This window comes from Scleropages formosus, chromosome 23 (genome assembly GCF_900964775.1).
Source record: "Scleropages formosus chromosome 23, fSclFor1.1, whole genome shotgun sequence".
Lineage (NCBI taxonomy): Eukaryota > Metazoa > Chordata > Actinopteri > Osteoglossiformes > Osteoglossidae > Scleropages > Scleropages formosus.
In genome coordinates, this window is record NC_041828.1 from 17428849 (window position 1) to 17447003 (window position 18155).

General features: G+C 45.9%; 1 protein-coding gene across 3 annotated transcripts in view; it reads right to left on the reverse strand.

Annotated features, from left to right (window-relative positions):
• Positions 1 to 18155, reverse strand: part of srd5a1 (steroid-5-alpha-reductase, alpha polypeptide 1 (3-oxo-5 alpha-steroid delta 4-dehydrogenase alpha 1)) — a 20123-nt gene continuing 1968 nt past the window's right edge. The window contains exons 1-5 of one of the 3 annotated variants that reach the window (XM_018727203.2): positions 15043 to 15360; positions 6493 to 6659; positions 5074 to 5175; positions 3406 to 3556; positions 1 to 94 (exon numbers count right to left, since the gene is read on the reverse strand). In XM_018727203.2, the coding sequence (XP_018582719.2) occupies positions 28 to 94; positions 3406 to 3556; positions 5074 to 5175; positions 6493 to 6659; positions 15043 to 15353 (798 nt within the window). In that variant the 5' untranslated portion in view covers positions 15354 to 15360 and the 3' untranslated portion in view covers positions 1 to 27. Of the gene's footprint in view, positions 95 to 3405; positions 3557 to 5073; positions 5176 to 6492; positions 6660 to 12813; positions 13223 to 15042; positions 15361 to 18155 lie in introns of those variants that run through there. The other 2 variants (XM_018727202.2, XM_029248131.1) reach the window with 2 other exon arrangements.

Here is an 18155-nt window from a genome sequence, read left to right on the forward strand (position 1 = left end):
AGCAGCAGCAAGATTTTATTGCAATCCTCAGTATATAAACGGGATTACGGCCTTTCTGGATTTCGGATAATCTTCAAATTTTTCAAGGTACCACCTGGGCAAAGAAAAACAAAAACACACAAGACCTTCAGATTAGTACACATTAAAAGAGAAATTAAAAGCAGGTTTAACAAGCACAGTTGATACGGATCGCGTTGTTTAGGAGTGCTGTTCATGTTCAACAAAAGCTGCTCCGGATTTTTGCCTCGATCACATCACATTTCTTTAGCATTCCTAGTCCCTTAGGCTCTTATTTATTTCATATTTCTTGTTTACTGTTTACTTGTTACCACTGCAGAGTATTAGTACTGTGGTAACTTCACTTAACGTAAGCAATATTGCATCATATATTTCACTTTCTTTGTTTTATTTTTATGTTTTGCAGCTCCAATGTATCATCTGTACTCTGGCTTCATTTTTCACTTTAGCACTATGTGTAAAATAATAAGAATAGTAACAAAAATAATTAGAAGAAAGAAAAGACAAAGAAACAGCTGAAAAGGCAGAGCAAATTCATGCTGATCCTCTGACTGCAAATTCACTTTTTTCCTGTATTTACTTGCGCACATCTGTTCTAAAGTAGCGCATCTGCTTCATATATTATTTTCTTATGAAAACCGTACAAGAATTTCACACAGAGGCCTGAAAAGAGGGGGGGGGGAACACACACACACCGGTATGGGGAAATTCAGTCTTTTCATGTGGTTAGTCACACAGCCATACGTGGTACACACCAGAGACTGTCCTGTGATATGAATCTCTAAATATGTATCAATGCTGCATTATTGGCAGTTACTCTGCCCTTGGAATAGCAGGTGGTCAGGTTTCATTTGTTTATCCCCAAAGCCATCAGTAAATGTGAAAAGATATCTTACATATGACAACATATGTATAACATATTGTAACTATGTCTCTTTCTTGTAAGGGAATGCACAAACTGTATTTTCTCGGAGATGTACGTAACTTTGGAGAAAAGTGTCTGTTAAATGAATACATGTAAATATGACCCTTAATGATCTCTTAAGCAGTTATGTAGGTGGTAACTGAGGACACATTTACATTTATTTATTTAGCAGACACTTTTCTCCAAAGCAGGCGTCATGCAGGTTGCAAATTCAGCTAAAGGAATACATGTGACACACACATGTAAGCCAAAAAATATACACAATACTTTGTACATTAAACTACATATCATGGGTACTTTTTGAGTGAACATTATATGTTGTATTTTATAGACCTAGAGTGTCAAAGACATGGGTCTTGCTTGCAGTCCACTTTCCTGCATTCAGCTGAGAAATATCAGGGTGTTTTAGTATAGGTCTTATTTTTACTTCATTATATCTTATGTGGGGGGTGCGGTGGCACAGTGGGTTGGACCAGGTCCTGCTCTCCGGTGGGTCTGGGGTTCGAGTTCCGCTTGGGGTGCCTTGCGGCGGACTGGCGTCTCGTCCTGGGTGTGTCCCTTCCCCCTCCGGCCTTACGCCCTGTGTTACCGGGTAGGCTCCGGTTCCCTGCGACCCCGTATGGGACAAGCGGTTCCGAAAATGTGTGTGTGTGTGTGCGTGTGTATATCTTACGTCATGCCTTTGCGTTTGTCTGTCAAGAAAATTTCGGGAATACCAAGCATAGATGCTCTGTTTTATGAGCACAACCAGACCCAGGACAGTGGTGGTAACTAAATCTAGAGAGACTTTGCAGAACTATAATGAATAATTTTTTAAGGTTATTTGGGCCTCATTATGAGGGGGTGCGGTGGCGCAGTGGGTTGGACCACAGTCCTGCTCCCCGGTGGGTCTGGGGTTCGAGTCCTGCTTGGGGTGCTTTGCGACAGACTGGCGTCCCATCCTGGGTGTGTCCCCTCCCCCTCCGGCCTTACGCCCTGTGTTGCCGGGTAGGCTCCGGTTCCCCGCGACCCCGTATGGGACAAGCGGTTCCGAAAATGTGTGTGTGGGCCTCATTATTGAAACTCCAAAGAAGCTGGAATTGCGTGAAAAGATGAATTCCAACAAGAAGAACCACTGCACAGATGATTCAACGTTCAACTGGAGAGCTCAAAAATCCCTCAAGACCGTAGAGCAGGGGTCTCCAACCTTTTTGTGAGTGAGGGCTCCCTGAAGGGATAAAATAATTGAGAGGGCTACTTGTTTGATATACTCAAAAACTATATAATTTGTTATAAATATAAAAACAATGATGCTTTTTTAACTTTCAGTTAACAACATTACGTCAAAGGGATAATGAAATATCTCGATATCCTGCCATAAAAAATGTTAGATTTCTCACAAGCTGTTTTAATATTTTCCATTAAAGAATCAATCCTGGAAAATACACACACACACACACACACACACACACACACACACACACTTTCAGAACCCGCACTGAACACATTTCCCTACAGACTCATCACACTGGATGGAAAACCATTTGCAAGTCTTTCTCCAGTTGCTTTGCTACGTTCGCTGCAACAGCCGTGACTCGTCTTGTGATTGTGTTCGCCCCAAGTTGAGCATTGGTCGGAGAGCGCAGACATGATTTCATCTCCATTCTTCTTGTGATCTTTAAACATTGTGTTTGCTATCACAGTCATTGCTCCCTGACAATTTCACCATCCGAGAACAATTTGTGTTTTGTCAACAAATGAGCAACCCTAAGCTTTGGGTGCAGCCTGTGACTTCTAGCGGGACTGGTTTAAAAAAAAAAGATTGCTGCCTGCTTAATGTTGCTTTCAACTCGTTAACGTTTTCTTTTCTAAGTGATTTACCTGATGGATAACTGCTATTGAAGGTCTTGTGGTGCAATCACGTCTCTCCGTGTTGTGCCTCTTGGATACCGCTATGCTAACCCCAGATGAGACATACACTGACTTTTGCCTTTGACATGATTTGTGAAAAAAAAAATTCTGTATCTCACTCCTCATTAAAGTAAGTCTTTTTCTTTCTGCAGGACCCGGTGCACCATCAGCCATAATTAATCCTTTGTTGTTTGTTTTAGTTGATTTCACCCTGTTTATGTCATCAGCGCGCTACCGCCTCAATTCACAGAATAGCCTACAAGAAACATACGCTACGTACGTTAACAATAACATGTGTAAACTTCTAAATATTTAGATTTTTTAAATGATTTTATTTGACATTTTAATATTATATGAAATGTTAACAGAGCACTTAATTTTTTGTAAATATAATAAACTAAAATCAATAATTAAAATTGAGCCTATTTATAGAATGTGCTTGGCGGGTGACTCTCAGACTACATGCAGGCTACCAGGTGCCCGTGGGCACCATGTTGGAGACCACTGCCGTAGAGTGTGAAATCTGAGGCCCCTGAGCATCAGCAACACAGGACGATTAATGGGATCCTCACCTGTGATGAGCCCCAGCCCGACTGGTGAGCACGACGAGCGTGAAGAAGGCAAACGCTGCGCTCTGCACCGAGTGGCCCGCCAAAGCGAAGCCAGTCCATTCGATGATCTCTCCAAAGAAGTTTGCGCTGGAGACATATTCAAACAGTCCTCCTGTAATGTAACGGACAGAGGATCTTCATGGCCATTTTCCCTACACAGGTGTTCCAAATAACTTCTCAGGTCCCACAGCCCAGTGGCTCTTTTGTCCAAGCAGAAGCAGGTGCTGTATTACAGATAGTCCTCGACTTATGACACACGATTTACGAACATTCAGAATTACATCAACTGTCCAATGTTGAAGGACAACTGCTCCCCCTGCTGTATGAGATCAGCTGGTCGCTTCCGCTGTTCAATCAACTATAGTTTTTGATCAATATGCTGACTAACCAAAGGAGATTCATGAACAGGGTTATTCCAACATCTGTATTTTAAATAGAAAAATATACCATATTCAGATACATCAAATTCTTCCATTTAAAATAATGTATATTTATTAATTTAGCTCATGCTTTTCTCCAAAGCAGCTTACAATGTTAAGGTTACAATTATTTACCCATTTATACAGCTGGGTAACTTTTTTTTTTTTTTTTAGTAGAGCAGTTTTACGGTAAGTACCTTGCTCAAGGTTACTACAGCCAGAAGTAAGGCTCAAACCTGCAACCTTTAGGTCCAAAGGCAACTGCTCCCTCATTGTACACATTCTTTTGCAGCTGGCTGGTTATTCAACATGCTTAATCATCATTTACATTGTGCAATTATGAAACAGTAGCTTGTAAAATGGTCCAGGGCAATTAATATGAAACACAGCAATATCAATGACTCCAAGGTCTAGAAACAAGCCAGAAACTATATGTTGAGCAAGGTCTTGGACAGAATTCAATGCTTCATGCATTTTGAAAATTAAAAATGTGTAATACAACATGCTGAGAATAGCCATTGATCACAGAATTAAAAAAAAAAAAAAAAAAGTTAATCATATCTGAAGCTCGAAAATTTTGTAATTTGGACTTGTGGGTACAGCTGCCAATGGCAAACAGATTTAACTGAGTGGAATTATGAAAACACATGGACATGCTACAAACAAACATTCTGCACTTTACTTTGCCGAGTGAAGTATAAAATAAGTATTTGTCTGCAGCTATGTCTCTCAATGTAATGGAGAAATTGCATTTTTTGGTGAGATGTACATCGCTTTGGAGAAAAGCATCTGCTAAACAAATATATGTAAATGTAAGTATGTGCTTGCATGGATAAAATCATCCATCCATCCATCCATCCATCCATCCATCCATCCCCTTCCTTGATTAGGCAATCCTGAACCAGTCTTGGAAAGAACAGGCTTTAAGGTGGGAAAACCAGAAATTGACACTGGTCCACTACAGAGCAAGAATTTTCCAGAAATTGCAATAAATACTGCAAAAATCAAATATATTTCAGTTGTTTGTGTTGCAAACCAAGTTTTAAATATTTTGGGGCCTTTTTTCAACCTTTTATAGTTTTGCACATATCCTACTGCAAACACATACACGAGATTTGAGAAAGACAGGCTACATACTGAACCTCACAATTAATGGAAAAAGCTAAAGACAATTCAAAGGAACTGTGGTCCCGTCACAGCTGTTACCTACCAACTGGTACCTTGTAGCCTGTTTCACCAGGTTTTCGGAGATTCCTCAGGATGTGGTCTGAGTGCAAATTTATGAGGAAACCCACTAACCACAGCATGGATCCTGAAATCACACCAAGTAACCAAATGAAGAAGCTTAATATCCAACCATCCAGCCGTCATCAACCAATATTCACAAGGTAATGACAAGCAGAAACTGTACAGCAGAAACTGAAACTAATGTGAAACAAAGACAGACTCAGGAATGGATAAACCAAAGGATCCCCTCATCAGCCTCAGGCATATTTTTAAAGTGAAAGTACACAAGTAAAAGTACACAATCTGATTTCATGCATTTTTTGTGTCATGAACCCTTAAGTTTCTTTTTCAGCACCTTGCGGGTATTTTTCAGTCACTAAAATACAATGGATCATTACTGAGAGACCATATACAATACATTGATACAAGTTTATTATATAATCCCCATGCAGACATTAGACTCTGAAAAACAGATAAATCACAAACCAAAAAATAACTAAATTATAATTTTTTAATAAAATATACATCTGTAAGACAAAATATATACAGGTTTGCTAATAAATACATGAAATACAGTGGATGGTCTTCAATGTGGCAGAGAGATGATTAAGTGTTGATGAAGTTGCAAGTGGGCAACAGTGGAGAGGAAAACAAAAACTCCCAAAAGACATTACACAACTTGTACTGGAACTACTATAGTAAAGTCCCGATTTTTTGCCCTTCGGTTAGTTCACATTCCAGAATACTTGATATACCTAGTATATCATCAGACATCATCCACTTAAAAGGTGCAAGCACAAACAATTGATACTTAACAAATGAAAACAGGAAAACAAACTTTAATAGCTATTTTTATTAAATATTGTTCATATTTAATAATTTAAATTTTCATATTTTGCACTTAATATTTTGTTAAAAAATAAGGCTAGTCATACAGCACCTATTACCGCTGTCTGTTCTTATAGAACATTTCTGTACTATCTGACCTATCCTTGGCCCCATAGACTGGATAATGCGGATTTTACTGTACTGCTTATGCATCCAATTTCAGTAACCACTTTGTCCTGAGCAGGGTTGCTGTGACCTGCACCCTATTCCAGAAGCACTGGGCATAAGGCAGAGATATTCTGGACAGGATGCCAGTCCATCATGCACTCACACTCTAAGGGTAGTATAGCATCACCAATTCACCTGAATTGCGTATCTGCGGACTGTGAGAGGAAACCGGAGCACCTGGAAGAAACCCACGCAGACAACAAGCTTGTCGTCTGTCTTGTTGTCGACTCCCAGGCGCTGGGAGTCGGTAGTGCTACTGCCGCGCCACCATGCCTCCCCGTAACTCCTTGCAGCCAATACCATATATGGAGAAGAAGCACAAATAAAATAACAGAGCACTACGTACCTGAGATAAACTGGGAATTTACGACCCAGTCTGCCGGGTATTCTGCATAGTGACTCAGGTACCTTGCCTGCATGTATCCGTTGATCGTGCAGAATACGAAGGCGAGTGCGAAGGACGTGAAGGGTGTGGCTTTCCCCCCTCGAATGAGAAAGGGGTAGATTAGGGACCTGCAGGAAAACAAGCACGTCCTGCTTTAGTAATGGGACTTTAGTACATTTACATTGAAAGACACTTTTTTCCAAAGCGATGTACATACATCTCGCACAAACATACAATGAGTGCATTACATGAACAGAAACAGATCTGGATGCAGATGTGTGATTCTGAAGTACAGTTAACCAATGTATGACACAAGTTGCTGCCTAAAGGTTTATCCATTATTCAACAGTTATAATCAAAAGGTTATTGAGCACAAACTATTACACAAACACGCACTGAACAGATCATAGGAATAGTGAGTCCAAAAGAGGTGAGTTTTAAGACCCTTCTTAAACATAGAGAGGGATTCAGCAGTTCTGAGTGAGAGTGGGAAGTTATTCCACCACCTTGGAGGCAGAACCAAAAACCTTTGTGCTTTTGGACCTTTAGTGTGTGTGACCACCAAGCAGGCAGATGTGGAGGAGCATAGCAGATGATCAGGTCTTGTAGATATCAGGGAGCAATTCTATTGATGCATTTGTAGGCCATAACCAGGGTCTTGAATTTGATCTGGGCAGCTACAGGAACCCAGTACAGACAAACGAGTAGAGGAGTGTAACACACCGAGGCGGCCAGGGAAGGGGGTGGAGACGGGGACGAGGGAGCCACAGCTGGGACTAATTACTACCACCATTTCTTCCCCTGGACTCAACAGTAAAGGAGAGCACAAATGAGGAAACGAACATGACCCCGAGTCAAATCCCCTTTCCACCCATTCCCGGTTCCCCCTTTCTCCTCACTGACGACGATGTAAATAAAATATGCCAACAGGCGAGCACTGCACCTACTGTCTGGCTTCGTCTGTTGCAAGGAGATACATGGGAACGCTTTGGCAAATCAAACAACTCGTGCAGCAGCATTTTGTAGAAACTCCAGAGGTTTGATGGCAGTAGCAGGAAGGCCACACACGAGAGACTGCAGTAGTCCAGACGGGATGTCACCATGGCCTGGACAAGTAGTTGCGCAGAGTCAGTCGTGAGTTAAGGACGGATCCTGCAGATGTTATGCAGGATGCATCTCCAAGTCCGCGTTGTGGTTTCAATGTGCTGAGAGAACAACAGACTTGAGTCAATCGTCACTCTTAGCCAAGGAGGTAGGCAAAATGAGTGCGTTGTCCAGTTTGAGCGATAGATCGTGACAGGAGGACAGGCCAGCTGGGAGGTGAAGAATCTCTGTTTTGGAGCGCTTGAGTTGGAGGTGGTGATCAGACATCCATGCACAGATGTCCGACAGGCAGGCAGCAATGGATGCACGCGGAAATGTCTGATGCTCCAGGTGGAAAGGAGAGGAAGAGCTGGGTATCCATCACTGTACCACTGGTAGGTGAGAGTGGTTAGTAGGCTCTTTGTAGTGGGTGGTATTTACTAGCACCAAACATGAATATTTGTTAAGAAAATAATAAACTTTTAATAGCTAAGGGTCTATAAAATGTTGAAATTAAAAGTACTTCTGTTCTGCCCTCACTGATGATTTCTAGCTTGGCAGATACTGGCTAAACACGTTGAAACATCCAAAGAGACAGAACAAGTACGTAAAGATGTTAATAACTGTCAGAAGCACTGTAACAAAAATAAAATGTTACAACCTATTACATTTAACTTTATTTTACACTAACAAAACACTGAGTCATTAAGTATCTAATACAACACAAAGACACATGACATGCCAATATCGCGAGCCACTGCTGCTAACTTACTAGCAATTAACTTTAATGCTAACTTAACATTGAAAATACCATAGACAGGCTAACGCCGTTAGCATCACCTGTTTTCTTTAAGTTTACCACACTTAGCAACCGTTGCAAATAACCACTACACGTAACTTTAAGAATAGGTATTACTTACAGAGGTATGTTCCTAGAGTTCGACAGAGAAAGAAAAGTGAACGAGACTGGAAAACAACAGCTCTGCTTCTAAACTTTCTATAACTACGTGAACAAGCAAGAAACAGCACAACACAATCAACTCCAAACGACTCTCTTAAAGAGACAGCACAATTTCTTTTTTTTTTTTTTTTTTATTTTTACATATACATATCCAAGACACTTACTGAAGCTAACTCGTAGATAAATCCAGGGAAATCTGTTTTATTCCACTTTTATTGTGTAAAATAAAAGCTGGAGTAGCTGACAAAACCCAGGACCAGTGGTTGGAACCGAACGAACGCAGGTTGTGGACATGCACATTGCGCGTTATTTTTCACCGATTTGAAACAAAAAAGCTGTTTTAAAGTTGCATAAAAAACTATAAAATGTCCCACTGCAATATATATATATATATATATATAGACCCTGAAGTGAAGAAATACTGATAATACACTACTGAGGTTGTTGAACTGGTGTTTGAAGCTAATCATGTGAGGTGACGTGTGAAAATGTTTGTTTTTCGGGTTAATTGTACTGTTTTTTTTTTTAAATTTTTTATTTCTAGGAGTGTTTTTATAGCACGGTTTATGACGTGCAGTAGTCGTCTTCTTGAAAACTTTTTGTTGTCTTTTACAGTGCAGCATATTTCCTCTCCTCTTCCTCTTCCTTCCACCCCGACTCGGTTCTTCCATTGGACTTAATAAAGTTAATTTTTTAAAAAAGAAAGATTTTCATTCGCTGATAAACTATCCATCCATCTTCTGTCCCGCTTATCCTAAAAGGGTCGCTGTGGCAGCAGGGAGAGCAGAAAGGCCCAGCCGCCCCTGTCCCCTGCAACTTTCTCCAGCTCAACCTGGGGGATCCCCAGTCGTTCCCAGGCCAACTGTGAGTTATAATCCCTCCAGCGGGTCCTGGGCCGACCTCGGGGCCTCGTCCCAGTTGGCCGTGCCTGGTATACCTCCAAAGGGAGGCATCCAGGGGGCATCCTTATCAGATGCCCGAACCACCTCAACTGGCTCCTCTCAATGTGGAGGAGTAGCAGCGGCTCTACTCTGAGTTCCTCCCGGTTGTTCGAACTCCTCACCCTGTCACGGAGAGTCAATCCCAGCACCCTGCGGAGAAAACTCATTTCGGCCACTTGTATCCACGATCTTATTCTTTCGGTCATCACCCAGAGTTGATGACCATAGGTGAGGGTAGGGACGTAGATCGACTGGTAGATGGAGAGCTTCGCCTTGTGGCTCAGCTCCCCCTTCACCACTACAGTCCGGTACAGCGACCGCATTACTGCTGCCGCTGCTCCCAGTCTGTGGCCGATCTCACGCTCCCTTCTTCTCTCACTCGTGAACAAGAGCCCAAGATACTTGAACTCCTCCACCTGGGGCAAAAACTCTCCCCTTACCTGGAGGGGGCATACCATCCTTTTCCGTGAGAGAATCATGGACTCAGACTTTGAGGTGCTGATCCTCATCCCCACCGCTTCACACTCGACTGCAAACCGTTCCAGTGCGTGCTGGAGGCAGCCATGTGACGGTGCCAAAAGGACAACATCATCTGCGAAAAGCAGAGACGTCACCTTCCGACTCCCACACAGAATGCCCTCCTGACCTCGAATGCGCCTTGATATCCTGTCAGTGAAAATCACAAACAGGAGTGGAGACAAGGCACCATCTTGGCGGAGTCCAGCACCCACACTGAACAGGCCTGACTTAATGCCGAGTATGCGGACACAGCTTTCACTCCGTATGTACAAGGACCAAATGGCCCGCGGTAGTGGCCCCGGTACCCCATACTCCCGAAGCACCTCCCACAGAATTTCCCGGGGACCATGGTCATAGGCCTTCTCCAAGTCCACAAAACACATGTAGACTGGATTAGCAAATTCCCATGCCCCTTCAATGATCTGTGAGAGGGTAAAAACTGGTCCACTGTTCCACGGCCAGGGCGGAATTGTTCCTCTTCAATCTGAGGTTCAACTATCGGCCGGAGCCTCCTCTCCAGCACCCCGGCATAGACTTTCCCAGGGAGGCTGAGAAGTGTGATGCCCCGATAGTTAGCACACACTCTCCGGTCCCCTTTCTTAAAGAGAGGGACCACCACCCCAGTTTGCAAATCCAAGAGCACTGTCCCCGAGTTCCATGCAACATTGCAGAGGTGTGTCAACCATGACAGCCCTGCAACATCCAGGGCCTTAAGCATTTCCGGGCGGATCTCATCCACCCCCGGTGCTTTGCCACTGTGGAGCTTACCAACTACCTCAGTGACTTCCACCAGGGAAATGGACTCTGACAGCCCGAAAGCCTCTGGCCCTGACTCCTGTAAGGGAGGCATATCACTCGGGTTTAAGAGTTCTTCAAAGTGCTCCTTCCACCTCCCGACAATATCCTCATCAGAGGTCAGAGTTTCTCTACTCCTGCTAAACACAGCCTGAGCGAAACTCCTCCGACCCCTTCTCAGCTGCCGGATGGTTCTCCAGATCCTCTTTGAAGCCGACCAATAGTCGTTTTCCATGGCTTCTCCAAACTCCTCCTATGCCCGGCATTTTGCTTCTGCAACCGCAGCTGCTGCTGCCTTTTTCACCTGCCGCTACCTGATTGCTGAGTCAGGAGTCCCCGGAGCCAACCAGGCCCTAAAGGCCTCCTTCTTCAGCTTGACGGCTATCCTCACCACTGGTGTCCACCAGCAGGTTCTCGGGTTGCCGCCCTGGCTGGCACCAACAAGCTTTTGGCCACAGCTGTGCCTTGCTGCTTCCACAATGGAGGTTTTGAACAGGGTCCATTCAGACTCCATGTCCCCTACCTCCTTCGGGACATGGGAGAAGGTCTCCCGGAGATGTGAGTTAAAATCATTCCGGACAAGGTCCTCTGACAGTTGTTCGTAGCACACCCTCATTAAACGTCTGGGCCTACCGGCTCTGTCCATCAGTTTTCCCCACCATCTGATCCAACTCACCACCAGATGGTGATCACTTGACAGCTCAGCACCTCTCTTCACCTGAGTGTCCAGAACATGTGGCCTCAAGTCAGAAGAAACGACTACAAAGTCAATCATTGACCTTTGGCCCAAGGAGCTCTGGTACCAAGTACACTTATGAGCATCCTTGTGTTCGAACATGGTGTTTGTTATGGACAAACCATGACTAGCACAGAAGTCCAATAACATTTCACCATTCGGGTTCAGATTGGGCAGGCCGTTCTTCCCAATCACCCCTCGCCAAATTTCCCAGTCATTGCCAACATGAGCATTGAAGTCTCCCAGCAGGACTATGGAGTCTGTAGGTGGGGCCCTGTCCAGAACCCCTCCCACCTTCTCCAAGAAGGCCAAATACTCTGAACTGCTGTTTGGTGCATAAGCACACACAACAGTCAAAATTTTCCTCTCTGCGACCCTAAGTCACATTGAGGCATCCCTCTCATCCACCAGGGCAAACTCCAACTGTACGGCAGCCAGCCAGGGGGGCTTGTGAGTATCCCCACACCCGCCCGGCGCCTCTCACCTTGTGCAATTCCTGAGTAGGAGAGGGACCACCCCTTATCGAGGAGTTTGGTTCCAGAGCCAACACTGTGATTTGAGGTGAGCCCAACTCTATCTAGTTGGTATTTCTCAACCTCCCACAACAGTTCCAGCTCCTTTCCCCAAAGTGAGGTGACATTCCACGTGCCAAGAGCCAGTTTTCGTTGCGAGGGGCCGTGATGCCATGCGTCACCCCGCCCCCTCCCACTGCCAGGTATACATAGCACCAGACCCCCATGCTGGACCTTGCAGGTGGTGGGCCCACATGGCCCCCCCATGATGCCTTTTTTGGCTGAGATTGAACACTCCCCCCCCCCCAGGCCTTGCTCCAGGGGTAAGTCCCGGTGACCGTATTCCAGGCAGGGTAAACATTCGCTTGTTTACTTTTTTCATGGAGGTTTTTGGCTCATGTTAGTCTGGATCTTCACTCCAGACCTGTTTGCCTTGGGAGACCCTACCAGGAACATAATGCTCCCGACGTCATAGATAGCTCTGGAGATCCCTAGAATCTCGCAAGCCCTTCCACCACACCAAGGCCCCGATCCAGGAAGGGGCTGATAAACTAAGTGCACGAAAAGCTTCTTGGGGATGTTCTGTTGGTCTCCACAGCACGGCGCATGCATTATTAACTTACTATTTACAGTACAACGGCACATTAATGATTAACGTGTTACGGCCGCCTTTACTAACGTACGTCCACTTACCGATATATTCAACACAGTACCAAAAACCTGGATCGTCCTTACCTTTGTGCATAATGGCAGAAAAACATGAGGAAAAGCAGTCGGTTGGGCAGCTGAGAGAGTTTCGCTCCGCTCATCCCCACCATTAAAAGGAGTGGTACCACAAAAGCTGGCAGTTCCTGAAAGAACCAGGCCAGTTTTGCATTGACAGGGAAGCCGTACTTTGTGTTCGAGTACCTGCCGTACGGGACGTTCTCAAAAAGTAAACTGACAAATGTCACCATTCCCATGAAGATCATCACGTATGATAAGCGGTTGAGGAATTGCAGCTCTTTGGCTTCAGATCCGAAAAGGTTATGTAGTATATCTCCCATTATATCTCAAAAGTGTGTCCCCCTTGGTTGTTTCTTTAATGGAAACAATAACACAACTCAGGCAGCACGAGAGTAGGGACAGCAACTTTAATTACATCAGATCCGAGGTACCTGTATAAATTCTAATCAGTGGTTATGCAACCGACTGAATTAAACATGAGCGGAACAGTTTAGACCAATAGAAAGCACTGGTCAGCACCACACGAGTCCAAACAACCAATTGCGTAGCTTCATCTCTGTCTATAATTACACCAATCCAAATACTGTAGGGCACTCTGATACTCGTTTTAGATAAAGCAGAATGTAATTCATGAATTCACCAGTTTGATAAATCACATATATAATGCATGCAATTAACTTAAAAAAATAATACATTTACAGTGTCTTTGTGTGCTGTAGTAACAATCCTCAAGTCATCCGTTTCCCCTTAGGAATTTAAACCTGTAGCACTGGATAGAACTCTACAAATATGACCATTTGAAATGATCAGCTATAATTAAAATCAATATAATTACGCGACCAGGTGATGATTTAAATCCATTTTTAAGAATCTGTCGGTAACCTTTGCGTCTGCAAAATCCCTAAATTGCCTTGTGTTTCGTATTTATCAAATTTTATTTCAGGCAATGAAATAGGAGGCAAAAGGGCCTCTGGCCAAGGACCAGAATAGAGGAATTTGCGACACATGAGTTTTGCCAGTGTGAGAGCTGTCTTGTGCTTGATGCAACGGTTTAAACTGGTAGACAAGTTGATAGTCTTAAATGAACTACAAAACAGGTCATCATGCCGTTTTTCTGAAGAAGTCGTATTTTCTGTAGCAGATATGGGGAGGAGAAACAGGCACCAACAGAAGAATCAAAGAGACAGAAATGGAAACACGACAAGAGACCGAGCGTTGAAGTCCCACAGCAGGACTATGGAGTCTGTAGGTGGGGTCCTGTCCAGAACCCCTCCCACCTTCTCCAAGAAGGCCAAATACTCTGAACTGCTGTTTGGTGCATAAGCACACACAACGGTCAAAGTTTTCCTCTCTGCGACCCTAAGTCACATTGAGGCATCCCTCTCATCCATCGGGGCAAACTCCAACTGTACGGCAGCCAGCCGGCCAGGGGCTTGTGAGTATCCCCACACCCGCCCGGCGCCTCTCACCTTGTGCAATTCCTGAGTAGGAGAGGGACCACCCCTTATCGAGGAGTTTGGTTCCAGAGCCAACACTGTGATTGGAGGTGAGCCCAACTCTATCTAGTTGGTATTTCTCAACCTCCCACAACAGTTCCAGCTCCTTTCCCCAAAGTGAGGTGATATTCCACGTGCCAAGAGCCAGTTTTCGTTGCGAGGGGCCGTGATGCCATGCGTCACCCCGCCCCCTCCCACTGCCAGGTATACATAGCACCAAACCCCCATGCTGGACCTTGCAGGTGGTGGGCCCACATGGCCCCCCCATGATGCCTTTTTTGGCTGAGATTGAACACTCCCCCCCCCCAGGCCTTGCTCCAGGGGTAAGTCCCGGTGACCGTATTCCAGGCAGGGTAAACATTCACTTGTTTACTTTTTTCATGGAGGTTTTTGGCTCATGTTAGTCTGGATCTTCACTCCAGACCTGTCTGCCTTGGGAGACCCTACCAGGAACATAATGCTCCCGACGTCATAGATAGCTCTGGAGATCCCTAGAATCTCGCAAGCCCTTCCACCACACCAAGGCCCCGATCCAGGAAGGGGCTGATAAACTAAGTGCACGAAAAGCTTCTTGGGGATGTTCTGTTGGTCTCCACAGCAGGGCGCATGCATTATTAACTTACTATATTTACAGTACAACGCAACGGCACATGATTAACGTGTTACGGCCGCCTTTTCTAACGTATGTCCACTTACTGATATATTCAACACACACAGTACCGAAAACCTGGATCGTCCTTACCTTTGTGCATAATGGCAGAAAAACATGAGGAGAAGCAGTCGGTTGGGCAGCTGAGAGAGTTTCGCTCCGCTCATCCCCACCACTATAAGGAGCGGTACCACAAAAGCTGGCAGTTCCTGCAAGAACCAGGCCAGTTTTGCATTGATAGGGAAGCTGTACTTTGTGTTCGAGTACCTGCCGTACGGGACGTTCTCAAAAAGTAAACTGACAAATGTCACTATTCCCATAAAGATCATCACGTATGATAAGCGGTTGAGTAATTGCAGCTCTTCGGCTTCAGATCGGAAAAGGTTATTTAATATATCCCCCATTATATCTCAGTATGTTGGATTGTTTCTTTAATGGAAACAATAACATAACTCAGGCGGTACGACAGTAGTAGGGACAGCAACTTTAATTACATCAGATCCAAGGCACCTGCACAAATTCGAATCAGTGGTTATACAACCGACTGAATTAAACATGAGCGGAACAGTTTGGACCAATAGAAAGCACTGGTCAGCACCACACGAGTCCAAATAACCAATTGCGTAGCTTCATCTCTGCCTATCCATCCATCCATCCATCCATCTTCCTCCGCTTTATCCGGGGCCGGGTCGCGGGGGCAGCAGTCCGAGCAGAGTACTCCAGACTTCCCTCTCCCCGCACACCTCCTCCAGTTCCTCTGGGGGAACCCCAAGGCGTTCCCAGGCCAGCCGGGAGACATAGTCTCTCCAACGTGTCCTGGGTCTGCCCCGAGGCCTCCTCCCAGTGGGACAAGCCCGGAACACCTCCCCAGGGAGGCGTCCAGGAGGCATCCGGAACAGATGCCCGAGCCACCTCAACTGGCTCCTCTCGATGCGGAGGAGCAGCGGCTCTACTCCGAACTCCTCCCGGGTGACTGAGCTCCTCACCCTATCCCTAAGGGTGCGCCCAGCCACTCTGCGGAGGAAACTCATTTCTGCCGCTTGTATCCGCGATCTCATTCTTTCGGTCATGATCCAGAGTTCATGACCATAGGTGAGGGTAGGAACGTAGATCGACCGGTAAATTGAGAGCTTCGCCTTACGACTCAGCTCCCTCTTCACCACAACAGACCGGTACAATGACCGCATTACTGCGGACGCCGCACCGATCCGCCTGTCAACCTGCCGCTCCATTTTTCCCTCACTCGTGAACGAGACCCCGAGATACTTAAACTCCTCCACTTGAGGGAGCAACTCCCCCCTAACCCGGAGGGAGCAATCCACCTTTTTCCGACTGAGAACCATGGCCTCGGATTTGGAGGTGCTGATTCTCATCCCCGCCGCTTCGCACTCGGCTGCAAACCTCCCCAGTGCACGCTGCAAGCCTTGATTTGATGAAGCCAACAGGACCACATCGTCCGCAAAAAGCAGAGACGAGATCTCGCGGCCACCAAAGCAGACACCCTCCGTTCCCTGACTGCGCCTAGAAATTCTGTCCATAAAGATAATGAACAGAATCGGTGACAAAGGGCAGCCCTGGCGGAGTCCAACATGCACCGGGAAAAGGTCTGACTTACTGCCGGCAATGCGAACCAAGCTCCTGCTCCGGTCATACAGGGAACGAACAGCCCGTAGCAACGAGCCCCGAACCCCATAATCCCGAAGTACCCCCCACAGGATGCCACGAGGGACACGGTCGAATGCCTTCTCCAGGTCCACAAAACACATATGGACTGGTTGGGCAAACTCCCACGAACCCTCCAGCACCCTAGTGAGGGTATAGAGCTGGTCCAGTGTTCCACGGCCAGGGCGAAAACCGCATTGCTCCTCCTGGATCCGAGGTTCGACTATCGGTCGGATTCTCCTTTCCAGTACCCTGGCATAGACTTTCCCAGGGAGGCTAAGGAGTGTGATCCCCCTGTAGTTGGAACACAATCTCCGGTCCCCCTTCTTAAAAAGAGGGACCACCACCCCGGTCTGCCAGTCCAGAGGCACCGTTCCCGAACTCCACGCGATGCTGCAGAGGCGTGTCAGCCAAGACAGCCCCACAACATCCAGAGACTTGAGAAACTCGGGGCGGATCTCATCCACCCCCGGAGCCTTGCCACCGAGGAGTTTTTTGACTACCTCAGCAACTTCAGCCAGGGTAATGGACGAGTCCCCCTCCGAGTCCCCAGCCTCAGCTTCCTCTACGGAAGGCGTGTCGGAGGGATTGAGGAGATCCTCAAAGTACTCCTTCCACCGCCCGAGAACATCCTCAGCTGAGGTCAGCAGCGCACCACTTCCACTGTAAACAGTGTTCGTGGAACACCGCTTCCCCCCTCTGAGTCGCCGGACGGTTTGCCAGAATCTCTTTGAGGCCGACCGAAAGTCTTCCTCCATGGCCTCACCGAACTCCTCCCAAGCCCGAGTTTTTGCCGCGGCGACTGCCAGAGCCGCGCTCCGTTTGGCCCGTCGGTACCTGTCAGCTGCTTCAGGAGTCCCATGAGCCAACCAGGCCCGATAGAACTCCTTCTTCAGCTTGACGGCATCCCTTACTTCCGGTGTCCACCACCGTGTTCGGGGATTGCCGCCGCGACAGGCACCGGAGACCTTATGGCCGCAGCTCCGAACCGCCGCACCGACAATGGAGGAGCGGAACATAGTCCATTCGGACTCAATGTCCCCCACCTCCCTCGGGACCTGGTTGAAGCTCTGTCGGAGGTCAGGGACATCTCTGCCTATATATACATAATTACACCAATCCAAATACTGTAGGGCACTGATACTCATTTTAGATAAAGCGGAATGTAATTCATGAATTCACCAGTTTGATAAATCACATATATAATGCATGCAATCAACTTAAAAAAAATAATACATTTACAGTGTCTTTTTGTGCTGTAGTAACAATCCTCAAGTCTTCCGTTTCCTTTTAGGAATTTAAACCTGTAGCACTGGATAGAAGTCTACATGTATGCCCGTGTGAAATGATCAGCTATAATTAAAATAAATATAAAGCGACTAGGTGACGATTTAAATCCATTTTTAAGAATCTGTCGGTAACCTTTGCGTCTGCAAAATCCCTAAATTGCCTTGTGTTTCGTATTTATCAAATTTTATTTCAGGCAATGAAATAGAGGCAAAAGGGCCTCTGGCCAAGGACCAGAATAGAGGAATTTGCGACAC